General features: G+C 42.2%; 1 protein-coding gene across 1 annotated transcript; it reads right to left on the bottom strand.

Moving 5' to 3' along the window:
• Positions 1-1,861: 1,861 nt before the first annotated feature.
• On the bottom strand, positions 1,862-7,223 carry LOC123747599 (golgin subfamily A member 6-like protein 25). The gene is made up of 2 exons (XM_045729821.1): positions 7,134-7,223; positions 1,862-3,190 (listed from the first exon to the last, which is right to left on the bottom strand). The coding sequence occupies exons 1-2, from the start codon at positions 7,221-7,223 to the stop codon at positions 1,862-1,864; spliced, it is 1,419 nt and encodes a 472-aa protein (XP_045585777.1).
• Between the last annotated feature and the right edge of the window lie 10,059 nt (positions 7,224-17,282).

The raw sequence follows: 17,282 nt of genomic DNA, 5'->3' as shown, positions 1-17,282 counted from the left end.
GCAATGAATTTGAACAAACCTATTTTTTTATATCTTTATATTGCTAATAAAATTTAACCTAATTACTCTAGGCCTAATGAACGCTATACGAGGCCTAATATAATATATATATTTGCTCTACTAGACCTAGAAATATTTAGTTTTGAACATTTAGGAATATCTAGGAATATCTAGGAATATCTAGGAATATCTAGGAATATCTAGGAATATCTAGGAATATCTAGGAATATCTAGGAATATCTAGGAATATTTATTTTATTCTTCATTTTTGTCGAATCCTATAAAATAAGTAGAAAATATGGCTTACTAGGCTCCATCGCTACATATGGGTACACACCTCCATATTATTACAAAACTAACAAAACAGAAGAATGGGTGTCCTAAAAAATACATAAAATATATTAACATTACATGAATATATTAATGTATTATATAATATATTAATATATTAAGTATTAATGCATTAACATATAAACCAGCCTCCCTTACATGTCCTATATTTAATGACGTGTTATAGAAACGGAGAACAAATTTATATTTCAATCCCTTTGTTCAGTTAGGTGATTGGGAATAGGATAAAAGAGGATAGATGTTAGGGCGTCGGCTCTTTACAACCGATTACTATCCTGCCCTTCCGTCCTGCCTCTCCATTTCAAAGGCATTCCTGGCGATGGTTTGGTGGATAGATAAAATTTGATCCCGAAGCCTTGAGGTTTGGACGTGTCAGGAATTAATCTTTAATGGAACGTAACAAAGTGAATAGACTATATTCTGTTATCTTGAGGTTATCTTGAGAGGATTTCGGGGCTTTAGTGTCCCCGCGGCCCGGTCCTCGACCAGGCCTCCACCCCCAGGAAGCAGCCCGTGACAGCTGACTAACACTCAGGTACCTATTTTACTGCTAGGTAACAGGAGCATAGGGTGAAAGAAACTCTACCCATTGTTTCTCGCCGGCGCCTGGGATCGAACCCAGGACCACAGGATCACAAATCCAGCGTGCTGTCCGCTCGGCCGACCGGCTCCCAAAAGAGTTGGGTAAAGTTTAGTTACTGTGAACTTAGTGAAAAAGTGGTTGTTTAATGTGAAGTTTTGAAGGGACAAGGATCTTATTGACTGCTTGGGAACTTTTTCAGTGTACTCACCTAGTTGTACTCACCTAGTTGTGCTTGCGGGGGTTGAGCTCTGGCTCTTTGGTCCCGCCTCTCAACCGTCAATCAACAGGTGTGTGAGATGCAGTTCGTATGCACGGGTCGTTTCGTGACTTCTCGTTCGTGTTTTGAGTCGTTCCGTGACCTCTCGTTCACCAGTGTTACAGGACGTAACACTGTACTCTCCTACAGTCTGAAATACAAACTATTGTAACGATTTAGCTTATGCTGTGAAAAGAGAGTTTATAAATCACAATCGACTTGAGAATGGTCCAGGACGGACCGAAACGTCGTCGTCCCTTCACCTTCTAGTGTGTGGACTGGTCAATATATAAATTTACTTGTAATTTAAACCTTTGACACATCTCTATGACTCCTGCCGGCCGTAACCCGCCTACTTAGCATGATACAGCCATTAACCTATCATGGTTAATACACTACTTGCGTAAATCTCCAATCCACGAGTTTATACTAGAATCGTACATGTTCGAATTCTCAAATTCATGTTTGTTATTCGTGCTGCTACTGTTCCGTCTAGGGTGAGTCTACTCACTCCTGGAGCTACAGATAGGCTCACGCATGCACCTGTTCCAGGACCTGTTCCAGCACCTGGGCATCCGTCCCTCATAATACTCCCTCGCACGGTATGTATAGTGAAGCTGATGTTCGATTGTACTTTATGATTGTGTTAACCTAAGACTCACAGTCTCAGGTTAGAGCCTTATTCCTTCATCACTATCATGGAACCTCTGTCCTCTTTCACTATCCTGGAACCACAGACCTCCATACTGGAACCACAGACCTCCATACTGGAACCACAGACCTATATACTGGAACCACAGACCTTCATACTGGAACCACAGACCTCCATCCTGGAACCACAGACCTTCATACTGGAACCTCAGACCTTCATACTGGAACCACAGACCTCCATCCTGGAACCACAGACCTCCATCCTGGAACCACAGACCTTCATACTGGAACCACAGACCTCCATCCTGGAACCACAGACCTCCATCCTGGAACCACAGACCTCCATCCTGGAACCATAGACCTCCATCCTGGAACCACAGACCTCCATCCTGGAACCACAGACCTCCATCCTGGAACCACAGACCTTCATACTGGAACCACAGACCTTCATACTGGAACCACAGACCTCCATCCTGGAACCACAGACCTCCATCCTGGAACCACAGACCTCCATCCTGGAACCACAGACCTCCATCCTGGAACCACAGACCTCCATCCTGGAACCACAGACCTCCATACTGGAACCACAGACCTTCATACTGGAACCACAGACCTTCATCCTGGAACCACAGACCTCCATCCTGGAACCACAGACCTTCATCCTGGAACCACAGACCTTCATACTGGAACCACAGACCTTCATCCTGGAACCACAGACCTCCATCCTGGAACCACAGACCTCCATCCTGGAACCACAGACCTCCATCCTGGAACCACAGACCTCCATCCTGGAACCACAGACCTCCATCCTGGAACCACAGACCTTCATACTGGAACCACAGACCTTCATCCTGGAACCACAGACCTTCATCCTGGAACCACAGACCTCCATCCTGGAACCACAGACCTCCATCCTGGAACCACAGACCTTCATCCTGGAACCACAGACCTTCATCCTGGAACCACAGACCTCCATCCTGGAACCACAGACCTTCATCCTGGAACCACAGACCTTCATACTGGAACCACAGACCTTCATCCTGGAACCACAGACCTCCATCCTGGAACCACAGACCTCCATCCTGGAACCACAGACCTCCATCCTGGAACCACAGACCTCCATCCTGGAACCACAGACCTCCATCCTGGAACCACAGACCTTCATACTGGAACCACAGACCTTCATCCTGGAACCACAGACCTTCATCCTGGAACCACAGACCTCCATCCTGGAACCACAGACCTCCATCCTGGAACCACAGACCTTCATCCTGGAACCACAGACCTTCATCCTGGAACCACAGACCTTCATCCTGGAACCACAGACCTTCATCAATGTCGTGACATCTCTGTTTTTATCAATATCTTGCAATCTCAATCAATTAGTATCCAGGATAGCAGTCGTCCAACAATATTCTGGTGCCTGGATACTCAGTTAATATCCTGGAACACGACAATATCAAAAGACAGAACATTCGAAATTGTCTGAAAAACTCGCAAAGTTAGTGAATGCCGAGATGGTTTTCAGTTTGTTTCAAGTCTTTTTCTATAGGATCTTGAGGTTATCTTGACATGATTTCGGGGCTTTTTTTTAGTGTCCCCGCGGCCCGGTCCTCGACCAGGCCTCCACCCCCAGGAAGCAGCCCGTGACAGCTGACTAACACCCAGGTACCTATTTTACTGCTAGGTAACAGGGGCATAGGGTGAAAGAAACTCTGCCCATTGTTTCTCGCCGGCGCCTGGGATCGAACCCAGGACCACAGGATCACAAGTCCAGCGTGCTGTCCGCTCGGCCGACCGGCTCCCCTATAGGATATCCACATATTTCCCGTTTCCTCATTTGCTTCAGCCCAAGAAAAGTCTGAGGGAAATTTTCTTGACCTATGACTGAAAATTTGTTTAATTTCCAAAAGTTAGGGACTTTGAGAGGATAATATTTGCCTTTGCATTCATATATTCCAAAAATATGGATTGTGATATCACACTCCTATCTTGTTATCTTATAGCCTTATACTTGCTATCCAGTGCTTAATGGATTTTCTACACTAACAATACCATTATTAATGGATTTATGTTCCATTTTCATGTTAATTTTAACGTGAGTTTCATTAATCCAAAGTGAATTTCAGTGACTCTTGAACATGTTTGTGCTGCTTCGAGAGCTGCTCTATCTTGGTTACTGGGATCGAGATGCATTTTATATGGCAATTGACACGTTGGTGAGCCTCCAAGTGCTGTTCTGAGGCTGAGCAACAGAGCCAAGTGCTCTGTTAAGTGCCTCAGTAATGCTATTTCTTCCCTCTGGAGCCTTACAGAGCCCGGAGCTCTAATTCATCTGCTGGAGACTCTCAGAGCGCAGGGCTCATCCCATTCACTAAAGGAAATGTGAGACAAAAAGGCCATTACTCAATGAAGAAGGACCACCTATCTATAACGACCAGAGATAAATATCTGGTAGTGAATATACCACCAAACTTAACTCCGGAGGCTCATTTAAAAAGGATAACGTCAGCAGCATACTCTACACTAGCAAAAATTAGAAAATCATACAGGAACTTAATTAAGCAGGCACTCAGATCGCTGTTCAAGCTACGTGAGACTAGTTTTAGAGTATGCAGCCCACTGTGGAGTTCACAAATCTTTCTAAATACAAAAGTAAACTCGGAAATGTTAAGAGGTTTGCAACGAGGCTCGTTGCAGAATTGCGAGGGAAGGAGGTATGAAGGGATTGAAATATGTAAACCCAATGGCGCTAGAAAAGAGAAGAGAGAGAGGGGGAAACATGATCCAGACGTGTAAAATTTATAAGGGGCTTGACCGTGGAAAAAGAGTGTACATGTTCGCCTTGAATACCAATGACACAAGAGGGCATAGAAGGCGGCTTGAGTCTCTGGTGAATCATAGAGATGTTAGACAGTTTTCAGGCGATGAGTCAGCAATAACGTGGCTGAAGTATGTTGACCAGACCACACACTAGAAGGTGAAGGGACGACGACGTTTCGGTCCGTCCTGGACCATTCTCAAGTCGATTCAGACAGTTTTCCTTTAGCGTAAGAGTGGTAGGACATTATTATAAACTGATGAAGCAGTTTGAAGCACCATTAACTATTTAAACAAATGATTAGACATGGAAATAGGCCAAAAGTCATATTGCTTTGGATAACTGCTGGTTAGAAAGGCGGGGTCGAAGAGCTATCACCCCTTTCCTTCAGGCATAAATAATATATATATATATATATATATATATATATATATATATATATATATATATATATATATATATATATATATATATATATATATAACAGTGTCAGACCACGGAGGAAAATTGAAACAGGAATTTCCTTAAGTACTTTCGTATATTAATACCTCTTCAGAAGGAGTATTCATATGTGAAAGTACTTAAGGAATTTCCTGTTTCAATTTTCCTCCGTGGTCTGACACTGTCACATTTTTAATCACGTGTTTATTTTTCGTGATCTACACACACACACACACACACACACACACACACACACACACACACACACACACACACACACACACACACACACACACCACACACACACACACACACACACACACACACGACCAATGCTCGATCCTGCAAGCACAAATAGGTGAGTACAAATAGGTGAGTACACACACACACACACACACACACACACACACACACACACACACACACACACACACACACACACACAAGTTATACCCCAAAGAAAACATGAAATACAAGCATGTTTGCAACATCCCAAACATCAACATACAAAATTGGCTTGCAAGCATTCGCGCCATAAACAGGTTTTGCAACATGCTCCGTTGATCGGCCTTGGCCGTAAATCTGCGAGGCTTCCGTGTTTACTGCTCCTTGAATTGTTCCGCGAGATTGTGCGCGTCTCCGAGCGAGGAATCTGCGTCCGATTGGCTAATAGGCGGGATTGGTGCTTGTGTTACGACTTGTGATGGGTTCGAATCCCCCGGTGGAGACGCTAGTGGAGGTGGACACTTGTTCAGTGGTTAAGGACAGGGGGCTAAGTGGCGCCGAGTAGGTCTTAAGTGAAGGGCAGATGGTAAGTAGATATGTGTAAGTTGTAAGTGTCGATGAATCAACCCGTTCTCGCACTTTCGTATAGTCAATATTGACTTATTAAATACGTGCATATGTGACATACTAAACATACTAGTTTACCTTGGAAAGCTTCATAGAAAACATCGACCTTACCTAACCTTCTTAGTATGTTAAGATAAGCATCTTATTGCTTCGTAATTACACCTATACCTATAATAGGTTAAGTAATAATTGTAATTACGAAGCAATAAGATGCATATCTTAACATACTAAGAAGGTTAGGTAAGGTCGGTGTTTTCTATGAAGCTTTTCAAGGTAAACTAGTATGTTTAGTATGTCACATATGCACGTATTTAATAAGTCAATATTGACTAGAAGAAAGTGCGAGAACGGGTTGGATGAATAGGAGCTAATGGGTACAGGGCAGATGAAAGTGGCTTCAGAGGGCCACTGAATCATCCCAACTTTGCATACCAACTCTTGCTTACTCATCCTCAATTCTTGCTTACTCAATCTCAAAACTCATCACCCTTCACATACTAACCCACTACCCACCCCTCTGACCCACCTGCCCACTGCTAACACGTCCTGAACAAAAGAGTAGCGAGAAAATGGCCCCACCTTGGTACAGTGGGAGCATCTCCAGTGTCCAGACATCTGTGAGAGATGCAGCATCCAGCAGCCTTCTTGTCCTCCTGACTGGGAGTAGACGCAGCATCCATGTACTCGCCTAGTTGTGCTTGCGGGGGTTGAGCTTTGGCTCTTTGGTCCCGCCTCCCAACTGTCAATAAACTGGTGTTCTGAGCTTATTGGGGTCTGATCTACATTTGAAAATGTGTATGGAGTCAGCCTCCACCACTTCACTGTACTAATGCATTCCTTCTATTAATAACTACTCTGGCACGGAGCAAAATCATCCTAATGTCTCTGTGGCTCATTTGGGTACTCAATTTCCACCTGTGGTCTTTCTTGTGCCAGTACCACCAGTGTTAAATAGGGTCTCTTTATCAGTAAATTCCCCAGAGAATTTTGTATGTAGTTATCATGTCTCCCTTAACTCCTCTGTCTTCCAGCGACGTGAGGTGCAATTCACGCTGCCTTACCGCATAACTCATGCCTCTTAGTTCTGGAACACCAGCGAGCCACCGTTTTCTCTGGCTATGTATTCCTGTCCCTCACTCTTCCACATGTATACATATGCTCTCCTTCTCCTTGCATACCAATTGCACACCTTGCATACTGAAAGTTGTAATTGTTTCCTGCACCTGAAAGCCATCTGCAGGTGTAAATGTTGGAGAGAAACTCGGCATCCGGTCATGTAAATATTTACACTTCAAAGTGAATGAGTTGTCATTGTGGCCAAACCTGCTTTGAATGTATTCAGTCTCATGCCCCTTACATTGTGCTTATTCCTATACCCAAATCACTCGACTGTAAGAAAGTGCGAGAACGGGTCAACGTGAACGGGTCAAGCACCTCACGTCGCTGGAAAACAGAGGAGTTAAGGGAGACATGATAACTACATACAAAATTCTCTAGGGGAATTTACAGATAAAGAGAGACTATTTAACACTGGTGGTACTGGCACAAGAAAGAACACAGGTCAATTAGGTATCCTCCACCACACCTTGCAAGGAAACAGGTAAATAAAACATATATAATATATTGTACCAAATAGTTAAAATGTATTACTTTGCCTAGTATGTAAGCCCGATTTGCCTAACAGGTAGAATGATTTTCATTATTTTCAAATATTTCTATCCAAATTGGTTTATTTTAATTAATATTAGGTTGGGTTAGGGTAGGTTATGATAGGTCAAGTTAGGATAGATTAGGTTAGGATTGGTTAGGTTAGGTTAGGTTAGGTTTAATTAAATTAAAATGTTAATTTTAACTCAAGTTAAACAAGAATAAAATATTTCATTATTTAATGGAAAGGTTTATCATTCCATAATAAAGCAATTTAAAGGTAATATCAGGAAAACTCGGCTTGTTATGCAACTTTACTTATTAGGTACAATTTATATATTTGTGTGTGTGTGTGTGTGTGTGTGTGTGTGTGTGTTTGTGTGTGTGTGTGTGTGTGTGTGTGTGTGTGTGTGTGTGTGTGTGTGTGTGTGTGTGTGTGTGTGTGTGTGTGTGTGTGTGTGTGTGTGTGTGTGTGTGTGTGTGTGTGTGTGTGTGTGTGTGTGTAAGAAAGAAAAAGAAACAAATCTTCAAGAATATATATTCTGTACAAATTATTACACTTACGTCAAATACCTTGATAATTTCGGATAAAAAGAAGCATAAAGTAATATGTATGACATTACTTAACTTACAAAACAGTACTTAAAGGAACATCCTGGTACAGCAAACGCTTGTAAAGTGACCATGTACCCGAAATATTTTACAGCAACTATGGATAATTATCCGCCCTAATATATGCCCCTAATTAAAATAAGATTTTAATTAGGGCATATATTAATTATGTTGGCCAATGAAATCATGTATTATTTGACTACAGTATATAGTTCTGAAACCTTAAACGATATTACATAGCTTAGCTGCCGTTAATACATAAAATATATTAGTCAAACTTAAATTAATATGCGAACAAGCCTGAATGGTCCCCAGGACAATATGCAACATGAAAACTCAGTTGCATATTGTCTCAGTTTCTTCTCAGTTTTAAATTAATATGTATGGTCCTTGCATGCTCAACTCAACCGTATTCTTGGATTAGAATACCTGATTCTTATTACTTGAGGGCCTTAATTGTTGCTACATTTACATATACCAATATTTGCAGGCGATGAGTCACAATAACGTGGCTGAAGTATGTTGACCAGACCACACACTAGAAAGTTGAAGGGACGACGACGTTTCGGTCCGTCCTGGACCATTCTCAAGTCGATTGTTACCAACATTTACAAGACTGTACAATGGGTATTATACAATACGTGTAAATGGTATAAAAACATTTCAGTACGATACTCGGTTTCCGTAGCATGAAACGCGATTGTATTTGAGGTTTAAAAATAATTATTGATTTTTGTTTACGATTCAATATGAGAACAATGGCTGGAATTCAATACTTGTGTTAAGAGCAGATAAGGAGTTGTTGATACAAATGTGAAGTTCTTGGGAATTATTTGCATTTCTTGATGGAATATCAATTGGAAATACCAACCCAAAAAATTATTGAGAATTTGCTGAAGGAGATTATCACAGGTTATTAATTACTTTGGGAAGAGGATTACTTGTTTAATAGCAATTAATCAAGATATTTTTTTTAGGGGTTATATTTGTATGCTCAGTTTTCTCTTGCTTGGGTGCTCAATTCTCTTATGCTAAGGGGTCAGTCCTCTTATGCTTGGGTGCTCAGTCTTCTCATGCTAAGGGGTCAGTCCTCTTATGTTTGGGTGCTCAGTCTTCTCATGCTAAGGGGTCAGTCCTCTTATGTTTGGGTGCTCAGTCTTCTCATGCTAAGGGGTCAGTCCTCTTATGTTTGGGTGCTCAGTCTTCTCATGCTAAGGGGTCAGTCCTCTTATGTTTGGGTGCTCAGTCTTCTCATGCTAAGGGGTCAGTCCTCTTATGCTTGGGTGCTCAGTCTTATCATGCTAAGGGCTCAGTCCTCTTATGCTTGGGTGCTCAGTCTTCTCATGCTAAGGGGTCAGTCCTCTTATGCTTGGGTGCTCAGTTTTCTCATGCTAAGGTCTCAGTCCTCCTATGTTTGGGTGCTCAGTCTTCTCATGCTAAGGGGTCAGTCCTCTTATGTTTGGGTGCTCAGTCTTCTCATGCTATGGGCTCAGTCCTCTTATGTTTGGGTGCTCAGTCTTCTCATGCTAAGGGCTCAGTCCTCTTATGTTTGGGTGCTCAGTTTTCTCATGCTAAGGGCTCAGTCCTCTTATGTTTGGGTGCTCAGTCTTCTCATGCTATGGGCTCAGTCCTCTTATGTTTGGGTGCTCAGTCTTCTCATGTTTGAGTACTTGGTGTTTTTCTCATGCATTTATGCTCAGTCTCTTGTGTTTGCGTGCTCAATCCTCTCATGGTTTTATGCTCAGTCCTTCTCCCCTTTTTGGGTGCTCAGGTTGGCTCAAATGCTTGTGCAGTCAGGCTTCCTCTTATGCTTTTCTCTTCTCTCTTCTTTACAGAAACAAGTCTTTGCAATATATGCTTCAGTAGTGACCTAACCTGATCTTTTTTTCTCTAGCATTCAAAGATTTTCTCTCTGCATATGTCTATCTCTCTCTCTTGGTCAGAGAGACAGAGATCTGTCTCTCTCTCTCTCTCTCTCTCTCTCTCTCTCTCTCTCTCTCTCTCTCTCTCTCTCTCTCTCTCTCTCTCTCTCTCGTTCTTCCTCCTAATGCTTTTACCTGTTATCGTTACGACATGAACTCCAAAGTAACGAGACGACCGTTCTCACTACTAACGAAGCGTTCTCTGGATCCGTTCATCGTTCAATGATGAACGTTACGTTGCAATATGGCTGTCGTGGGTCGAACGTCCCGCGGCCCAAATGCTTAAACCGTTAATTAGGCGTTCCCAGCCGTCGTATTTTGGAGGTAAATATGACGTAGTTTGTGGAAGCAAATGACGTCCTCGTGGAGTTTTGGGGACTGGGATAAGAGGAGGATAATAGGTCATTTGTTGGTAGTTGTGGGGCAGTGATAAGGGATTATCTACTGCTGTTAGTCCTCTACTCGTTCAGTCTGGTCTTCTTGGCGTCTGGGTTCATTTGTTGGCCTTTTTTCCTTTTATCTGTCTTGCCTCTTCCTCTTTCTTTGTTTCTACCTTTATATTCCGTACTCTAAATCCTTAGCCTTTCTCCCCTCCTCCCTGATTCTCTCCTATCCAACCCTACGTCTCTGTGTCTCTCTCTCTCTCTCTCTCTCTCTCTCTCTCTCTCTCTTCTCTCTCTGTCTGTCTCTCTCTCTCTCTCTTTTTTTTCTCTCTCTCTATGTCTCTCTCTTTTCTCTCTCTCTGTCTGTCTGTCTGTCTCTCTCTCTCCCCCACTCTCTCTCTCTCTCCCCCACTCTCTCTCTCTCTCTCTCTCTCTCTCTCTCTCTCTCTCTCTCTCTCTCTCTCTCTCTCTCTCTCTCTCTCTCTCTCTCTCTCTCTCTCTCTCTCTCTCTTTTCCAACTCTCATTTCCTCACTCTCTTGTCAGTCTGTCCTGCTGGTGATTTCTCTTATCTGGTGAGCTCTTTCTCTTCCCTCATTTCCCCTCTGGTGAGCCATATATCATCCCCTCTTCTCATTCTCTCTCTTATCTCTCTCCCATTCCTGCCCCCATTTCCCATCCTAGTGGCCCCTAAGGCGACCCCTCTCACCTTCCCATCACCTTTCCTATTGGCGTTTATTTTAGGTTTCCATCCCTTCCTCTGTCTGTCTCTGTATCGTCTTCCTGCTCGCTTTCTAGCCGTTTTTCCTTTCCTTATCTGCCTACTCCTGTCTCTCACATCATTCTTCCCCTTTCCTACTTTTTTCTTACTATCTCTTTCCCTCTTATCAATATCTTCAATCCCTCTCTATATCTAAATTCTATCCCTATTTGCATCATTACTTTATCCCTCCATTCATCCTTCTGTCCTTCCCTTTCTCTCTCTCTCTCTCTCTCTCTCTCTCTCTCTCTCTCTCTCTCTCTCTCTCTCTCTCTCTCTCTCTCTCTCTCTCTCTCTCTCTCTCTCTCCCCACTCCTCTCTGCCTCCTATAATCACGTGTATTTGCCAAACTTTACGGTTCCCTCGGGTGAGTTAGTGACACCAGCCACAATCCTGTAATGGGCCTCGGGGCAGGGAATCACGTGAGTCAAGCTCCAGAAATAGCCAAGACAAATGATACTAATTTCTCTGAGCGAGTTTTGAGGGAGGAGTCTGGCTCAATATCGATTTGCTCATTGAGGGGTTTCCCTGTCTTTCTGGCTCTCTCTCTCTCTCTGTCTCTGTCTCTCTCTGTCTCTCTGTCTCTCTCTCTCTCTCTCTCTGTCTCTCTCTGTCTCTCTGTCTCTCTGTCTCTCTGTCTCTCTCTGTCTCCCTGTCTCTCCGTCTCTCTGAGTGTCTCTCTCTCTGTCTCTCTGTCTCTCTCTCTCTGTCTCTCTCTGTGAGTGTCTCTCTCTCTCTCTCTCTCTCTCTCTCTCTCTCTCTCTCTCTCTCTCTCTCTCTCTCTCTCTCTCTCTCTCTCTCTCTCTCTCTCTCTGTCCGTTGGATCTATTATTATTAATCTTGATAATGTAGGCTTATATAATTCGTTTTTTTATTTCATATTAATTGTGTGATTAGCTAATTGTTGTGGGTTGTATAAGAACCTTTGCCCTTAAACCTACTAATAGTCACCTAAATTTTTTATATTGCTTTATCTTCTTGAGTATATTATACCAGGATAAATGGTAGGTTTTCAGTCCACTTCTTTAGTAAATACAAGTTGGTTTTCGTTAACAGAAAGTTGGATTATTCCTATTACTAACAAATCCACTGTTTTCCAATTCAAAATCACTCAAATGTTAATATTAGAATATCAAAAAATTGCAATTACAGAAGTCTTATTGACCCACAGGAGACAGGTCCTGTATATACCAAATTAAATTCATTAATGTATACCCGAAATAAATGTATATTTCCTTTGGCGAAAGGAAGGAGAAATAAATGTATACTCGAAATAAAGGAAGTATTGCCTGCCCGAAACGCTTTGCGTAATAGTGGCTTTAGGCATTGTATGTACTAGCTCTATCTATAAATCCATCAACTTTGTATCTTGTATGTATATACCTTACCTGAATACAAATTTATTTATTTTTATTATTTATTTATACAGGTTCAACGTTCTCTTGAATTATTTATGTAATCTGCCTCTCTTAACTGTCTGTAGATCCTTACAAGGAGTTTGTCTCAATGACGATCCTTGGATGAAAGTTCCAATCATCTTTAAAAATGTTCGATCAAATTTTCAGATATATTTTAAATTTAATTTGGTCAAAACTATGTCCTTTGTTAACAAAGAACATAGTTTGTTTATGTTTCATATTAGCTAGATATTTTAAATTCCCCAGATTATATATATTCACCAGAATTTATATACATCAGAATTTATATACATCAGAATTTATATACTTTAAAAAGGCGAAAAATCAGGGAAAACACGAATAAAAGTACACAAAAAGGGTAAGAAAGCATATATATAACAGAGATGCTATAAATATCGAGCTATTTATATACATCAACACAAAATAGAACACGAAACAATGAATACAAATTGGTTAAGTTTAGATCAGAAAAGTCCTCAGTATATTTTCTGCTTTGGGAAAAAGATATGTAGATTTAGTGAACACATAATTGACGCGGGTCCGCTGATGTATTTCAGGCGAAGGTTAGATATGTATATGCATGAGTTTGGTTGGATATATACATGAGTTTGGTTGGGTATATACATGAATTACCTCTCATGCAACAAGAGGGTTGTTGCAGCCTCCTGTATGTATTTTTTTCTGACCGTGTGCAAGTCTGATTTGAGGAGACTATGTCGTGTCAATTCAGCTCAGAAACGGAGACACATTTCCGGATTATGCGTTCTGATTGGCTGACACGGGACCTACCGAATATTCGTTAATATTCTGTGGATGTGTCTCTCTCTCTCTCTCTCTCTCTCTCTCTCTCTCTCTCTCTCTCTCTCTCTCTCTCTCTCTCTCTCTGTCCCCCTACAACTTACCGGGGGGGGGGGGGAAATTAGCATAAATATCTAACGAAACAAAGACAAATTTTATGAAAAATAATTATTTGTTGTATTCCTTTTAGTTTCTCTAAACATAGCTGTAAAATGGAAAAATATATTTTTGTTAAATTACACACTGAGAAATGGGATTAAGTAAGGCGTTTCTTTTTTTTAGTAATCTGTTACTTGGTGTCTATCATGAGCCATTGTTGATTGAGTTTGGAGCCAATTGTGGTGTGTGATAGATAGGTAGTACTAGGGAGAATGTTTTCAATTACGTTAATTATCTTATTGTACTGATACCGACCAAAAATTCTTTAAAATTCTTGATAAAAATATGATTTAATGTAGAATACGATCTATCGTTCAGGCTTGCCAAATGTGATGTGATTGTCATAGATTGTCATAAAGATATCAGAAAAGTATTCTGGAAAAGCATTTAGGGCATATTATAGCCTCAAAGAGCCCACTTGAAATGTTTCTGATGTTATCAGAGACCTAAAAGTCTGAACAAATTTCATTATGAGATAATTTTGTCAGCTTCATATTTGGTCTAAAGTGAAGCTTTTTTTAGAGTCAAAGTCTAATTTTGTTTTGATGTGATATATGGGATTTACAAAAATACCTTCGTAATCTTAATTGTGAACGGATTAAAGGCTGAAAATGAGTCGTGAGAGTACCTTCTCACACTTATTTCAGTCTCCAATCTGACAAATCCACAAGGGCCGTGACGAGGATTCGAACCTACGTCCGAGAGCATCCCAGACGCTGCCTTAATCGACGTAATACTCTCACCAACAAATGAAAGAAATAATTCACAAACCAATGGTATTTTGTTTCAAGGGACTCACCTACCCATCCAGTAAACTCCATTAAATTGACCAGACCACACACTAGAAGGTGAAGGGACGACGACGTTTCGGTCCGTCCTGGACCATTCTCAAGTCCATTGTGAATGGTCCAGGACGGACCGAAACGTCGTCGTCCCTTCACCTTCTAGTGTGTGGTCTGGTCAACATACTTTAGCCACGTTATTGTGACTCATCGCCTGCAAACTCCATTACTTTATCTTCAGGTCACTCACTTATCACTGGCTATTCAATCGTTACCAGAAATATCAACTTAGTGGTTAGGAAATGCAACTAAAGAATTAGGGATTTATATAAGGGTATAGCAGGTCTGCTGAATAGAATAAAACAACTAGTCAGCAGAGAAAGCAGGGGGAGACGCCCCCTTTCCCCCCTGCTGGATATCTGGAATTATGAAGCACTTACTGTCAAAAGAAGTCAGCTTACTGACAGTCATTTTGAAGTCATTGAAGTCAGATCTTTGTTGCATGAGCTGTGTATTTGGAGTGATTTTGAGCTGTGCATTTGGAGTGATTTTGAGCTGTGTATTTGGAGTGATTTTGATCCGGGATTGCCCCAGAATCTGCTTATGTAGAATGCTGAGTGTGGTAAAATTCTAATGTTAAAAAAACCATTGTTTTACCAATGTATATATATATATATAATGCCTTTCCAATGGAGACTTTTAGCGCCGTGGAGAGGGGGAATCTGCTGCCTGGGTAACAGCTTCTCCTCCGTATCAACCTACCCTGGCTTTGCGCCCTGGAGAGGCCACTCCAGACCGATAACCAGAGCACAACTCCATAGTCTCCTGAGACTGATGGATGCCTACTGAATATATATAACGTTTCAGTTTGGAACCAAAATGTTTTTGAATTTATGCCGAAATATAAATTTGATTTAGACTGTTGTGCAACTGTGTATTCCAGCTGTGTATTCCAGCAGTTCACCTAGCAGTAAATAGGTACCTGGGAGTTAGACAGCTGCTACGGGCTGCTTCCTAGGGATGTGTAACAAAAAGGAGGCCTGGTCGAGGACCGGGCCGCGGGGACGATAAGCCCCGAAATCATCTCAAGATAACCTCTCAAGATAGCAATATGTATCACGATGTATGTTCGATGCTACGAATAATGCTTTAATTATAATCCCAATTCTAACAGTTTGGGATTGAGTCTAATACCTATTAATTCTCTGAAGGGTTTATAAGGCCACCACAGTATAGTTCTGATCTATATATGTCAAACAGACAACTATGAGCTTGAAGAGCCAGACGCTAGTGGATAGCTTCACTAAAATTTGCAGCATTAATGGTGATTTTATCTGGAGTGGGAATAGTGAGTCTCTGGATGTGAAATGGCCATCCCTGAATATGCAGATTTCAGCATAAGTTTATATAATTGTGAATTAAAGATATTTACTTACAAGACGTATGTTCAGAAGACAGATTTCCATTCTGGATTCACCTTTTTGGTTACAGAGACAGGAAGGTCGTACGTGAGCAGATGAGAGAGATGAGAGGAGGAAGAGTGTGTGTGTGCCAGGAGGGAGGAGATGGGGTTATCTTGAGGTTATCTTGAGATGCTTTCGGGGCTTTTTTAGTGTCCCCGCGGCCCGGTCCTCGACCAGGCCTCCACCCCCAGGAAGCAGCCCGTGACAGCTGACTAACACCCAGGTACCTATTTACTGCTAGGTAACAGGGGCATAGGGTGAAAGAAACTCTGCCCATTGTTTCTCGCCGGCGCCCGGGATCGAACCCAGGACCACAGGATCACAAGTCCAGCGTGCTGTCCGCTCGGCCGACCGGCTCCCGGGGTAAGGGCATATGTTTGGTGGAAGGAGATTAGGAAATGCATGTGGTAAAATATGAGGGTATGTGGATGGGATATGTGGAGTATGTGTGGGTCGACATGAGGAGGGTATGCGAGTGAGGTATGTTTAGGGGTATTGGGGTGGATCGTAGATGGTATTAAGACGTTAACAGCGACGAAAACAGTGTATAGTGAAGACTATTATAACATTGGGGGACACAGGGAGAGATGGAATGGTAGTGTGTGAAGAGAGAAAGATATGGAGATGTGTGTGTAAAGGATAGACCCGGGCACTACTGGGTACCCCATTAGCTACGATACACACCAATTTCACATTTGCTCCACTACGTATTTTCTAAATTAGATCAGCACCTTCAAAACGAATTCGATATAAAGAAAGTTTTTTTCCAGGGATCTCCATCACCACCTGAGACCCGACCTCAGCTCAATTATTCTCTTCCATGTACACGTCCAAAGAGACTAAATCCAGCCACAGGAATCGGCGAGTAGGAGGTTCCCCTCCATAATTACTCTGCCTTCGCTGTTCCTGTGAGGGGGAAAGACAAATAATCCCTAGGAGGGTGCGTGTAGAAACTGCACCTAAATCACCCTAACTGCTAATTATACAGACCCACCGAGACGCGATAATGACTGAGTCCTGGAGAGGTAATTACTGATATTTCACGAACCCGTTGAAGTGAGTTCGTCAGGCGGTTAGGCAGCTGTGAGATATGGATTGAACTATCAGGACACTGGCACAGGGCATTCAGAGGAGCCTCCGTGGCACCTGACTGTCGCAATAACCTCACCTGTGCGATTAACTGCGGTGCTTTCGGGACGCAACTTACGCCGAAAGGCTAAAGTTTGGCCCTCAGCAGACACCAGGCTAATGTATACCTTGGTCTGGGTAGCCCCGTCCCTCCTCCTCCTCTCAAGGTGAACCTCCACAGCTCTCACGACCAACTTCCCTCAAAATATAAACTGAAACTTCAAGTGTGAAGTTTGCCGCAGGAGATGGGGAACCCA

This window comes from Procambarus clarkii, chromosome 85 (genome assembly GCF_040958095.1).
Source record: "Procambarus clarkii isolate CNS0578487 chromosome 85, FALCON_Pclarkii_2.0, whole genome shotgun sequence".
Lineage (NCBI taxonomy): Eukaryota > Metazoa > Arthropoda > Malacostraca > Decapoda > Cambaridae > Procambarus > Procambarus clarkii.
Note: the sequence above shows the minus strand (reverse complement) of the source record. Positions and strands in the feature narration are given on the sequence as shown.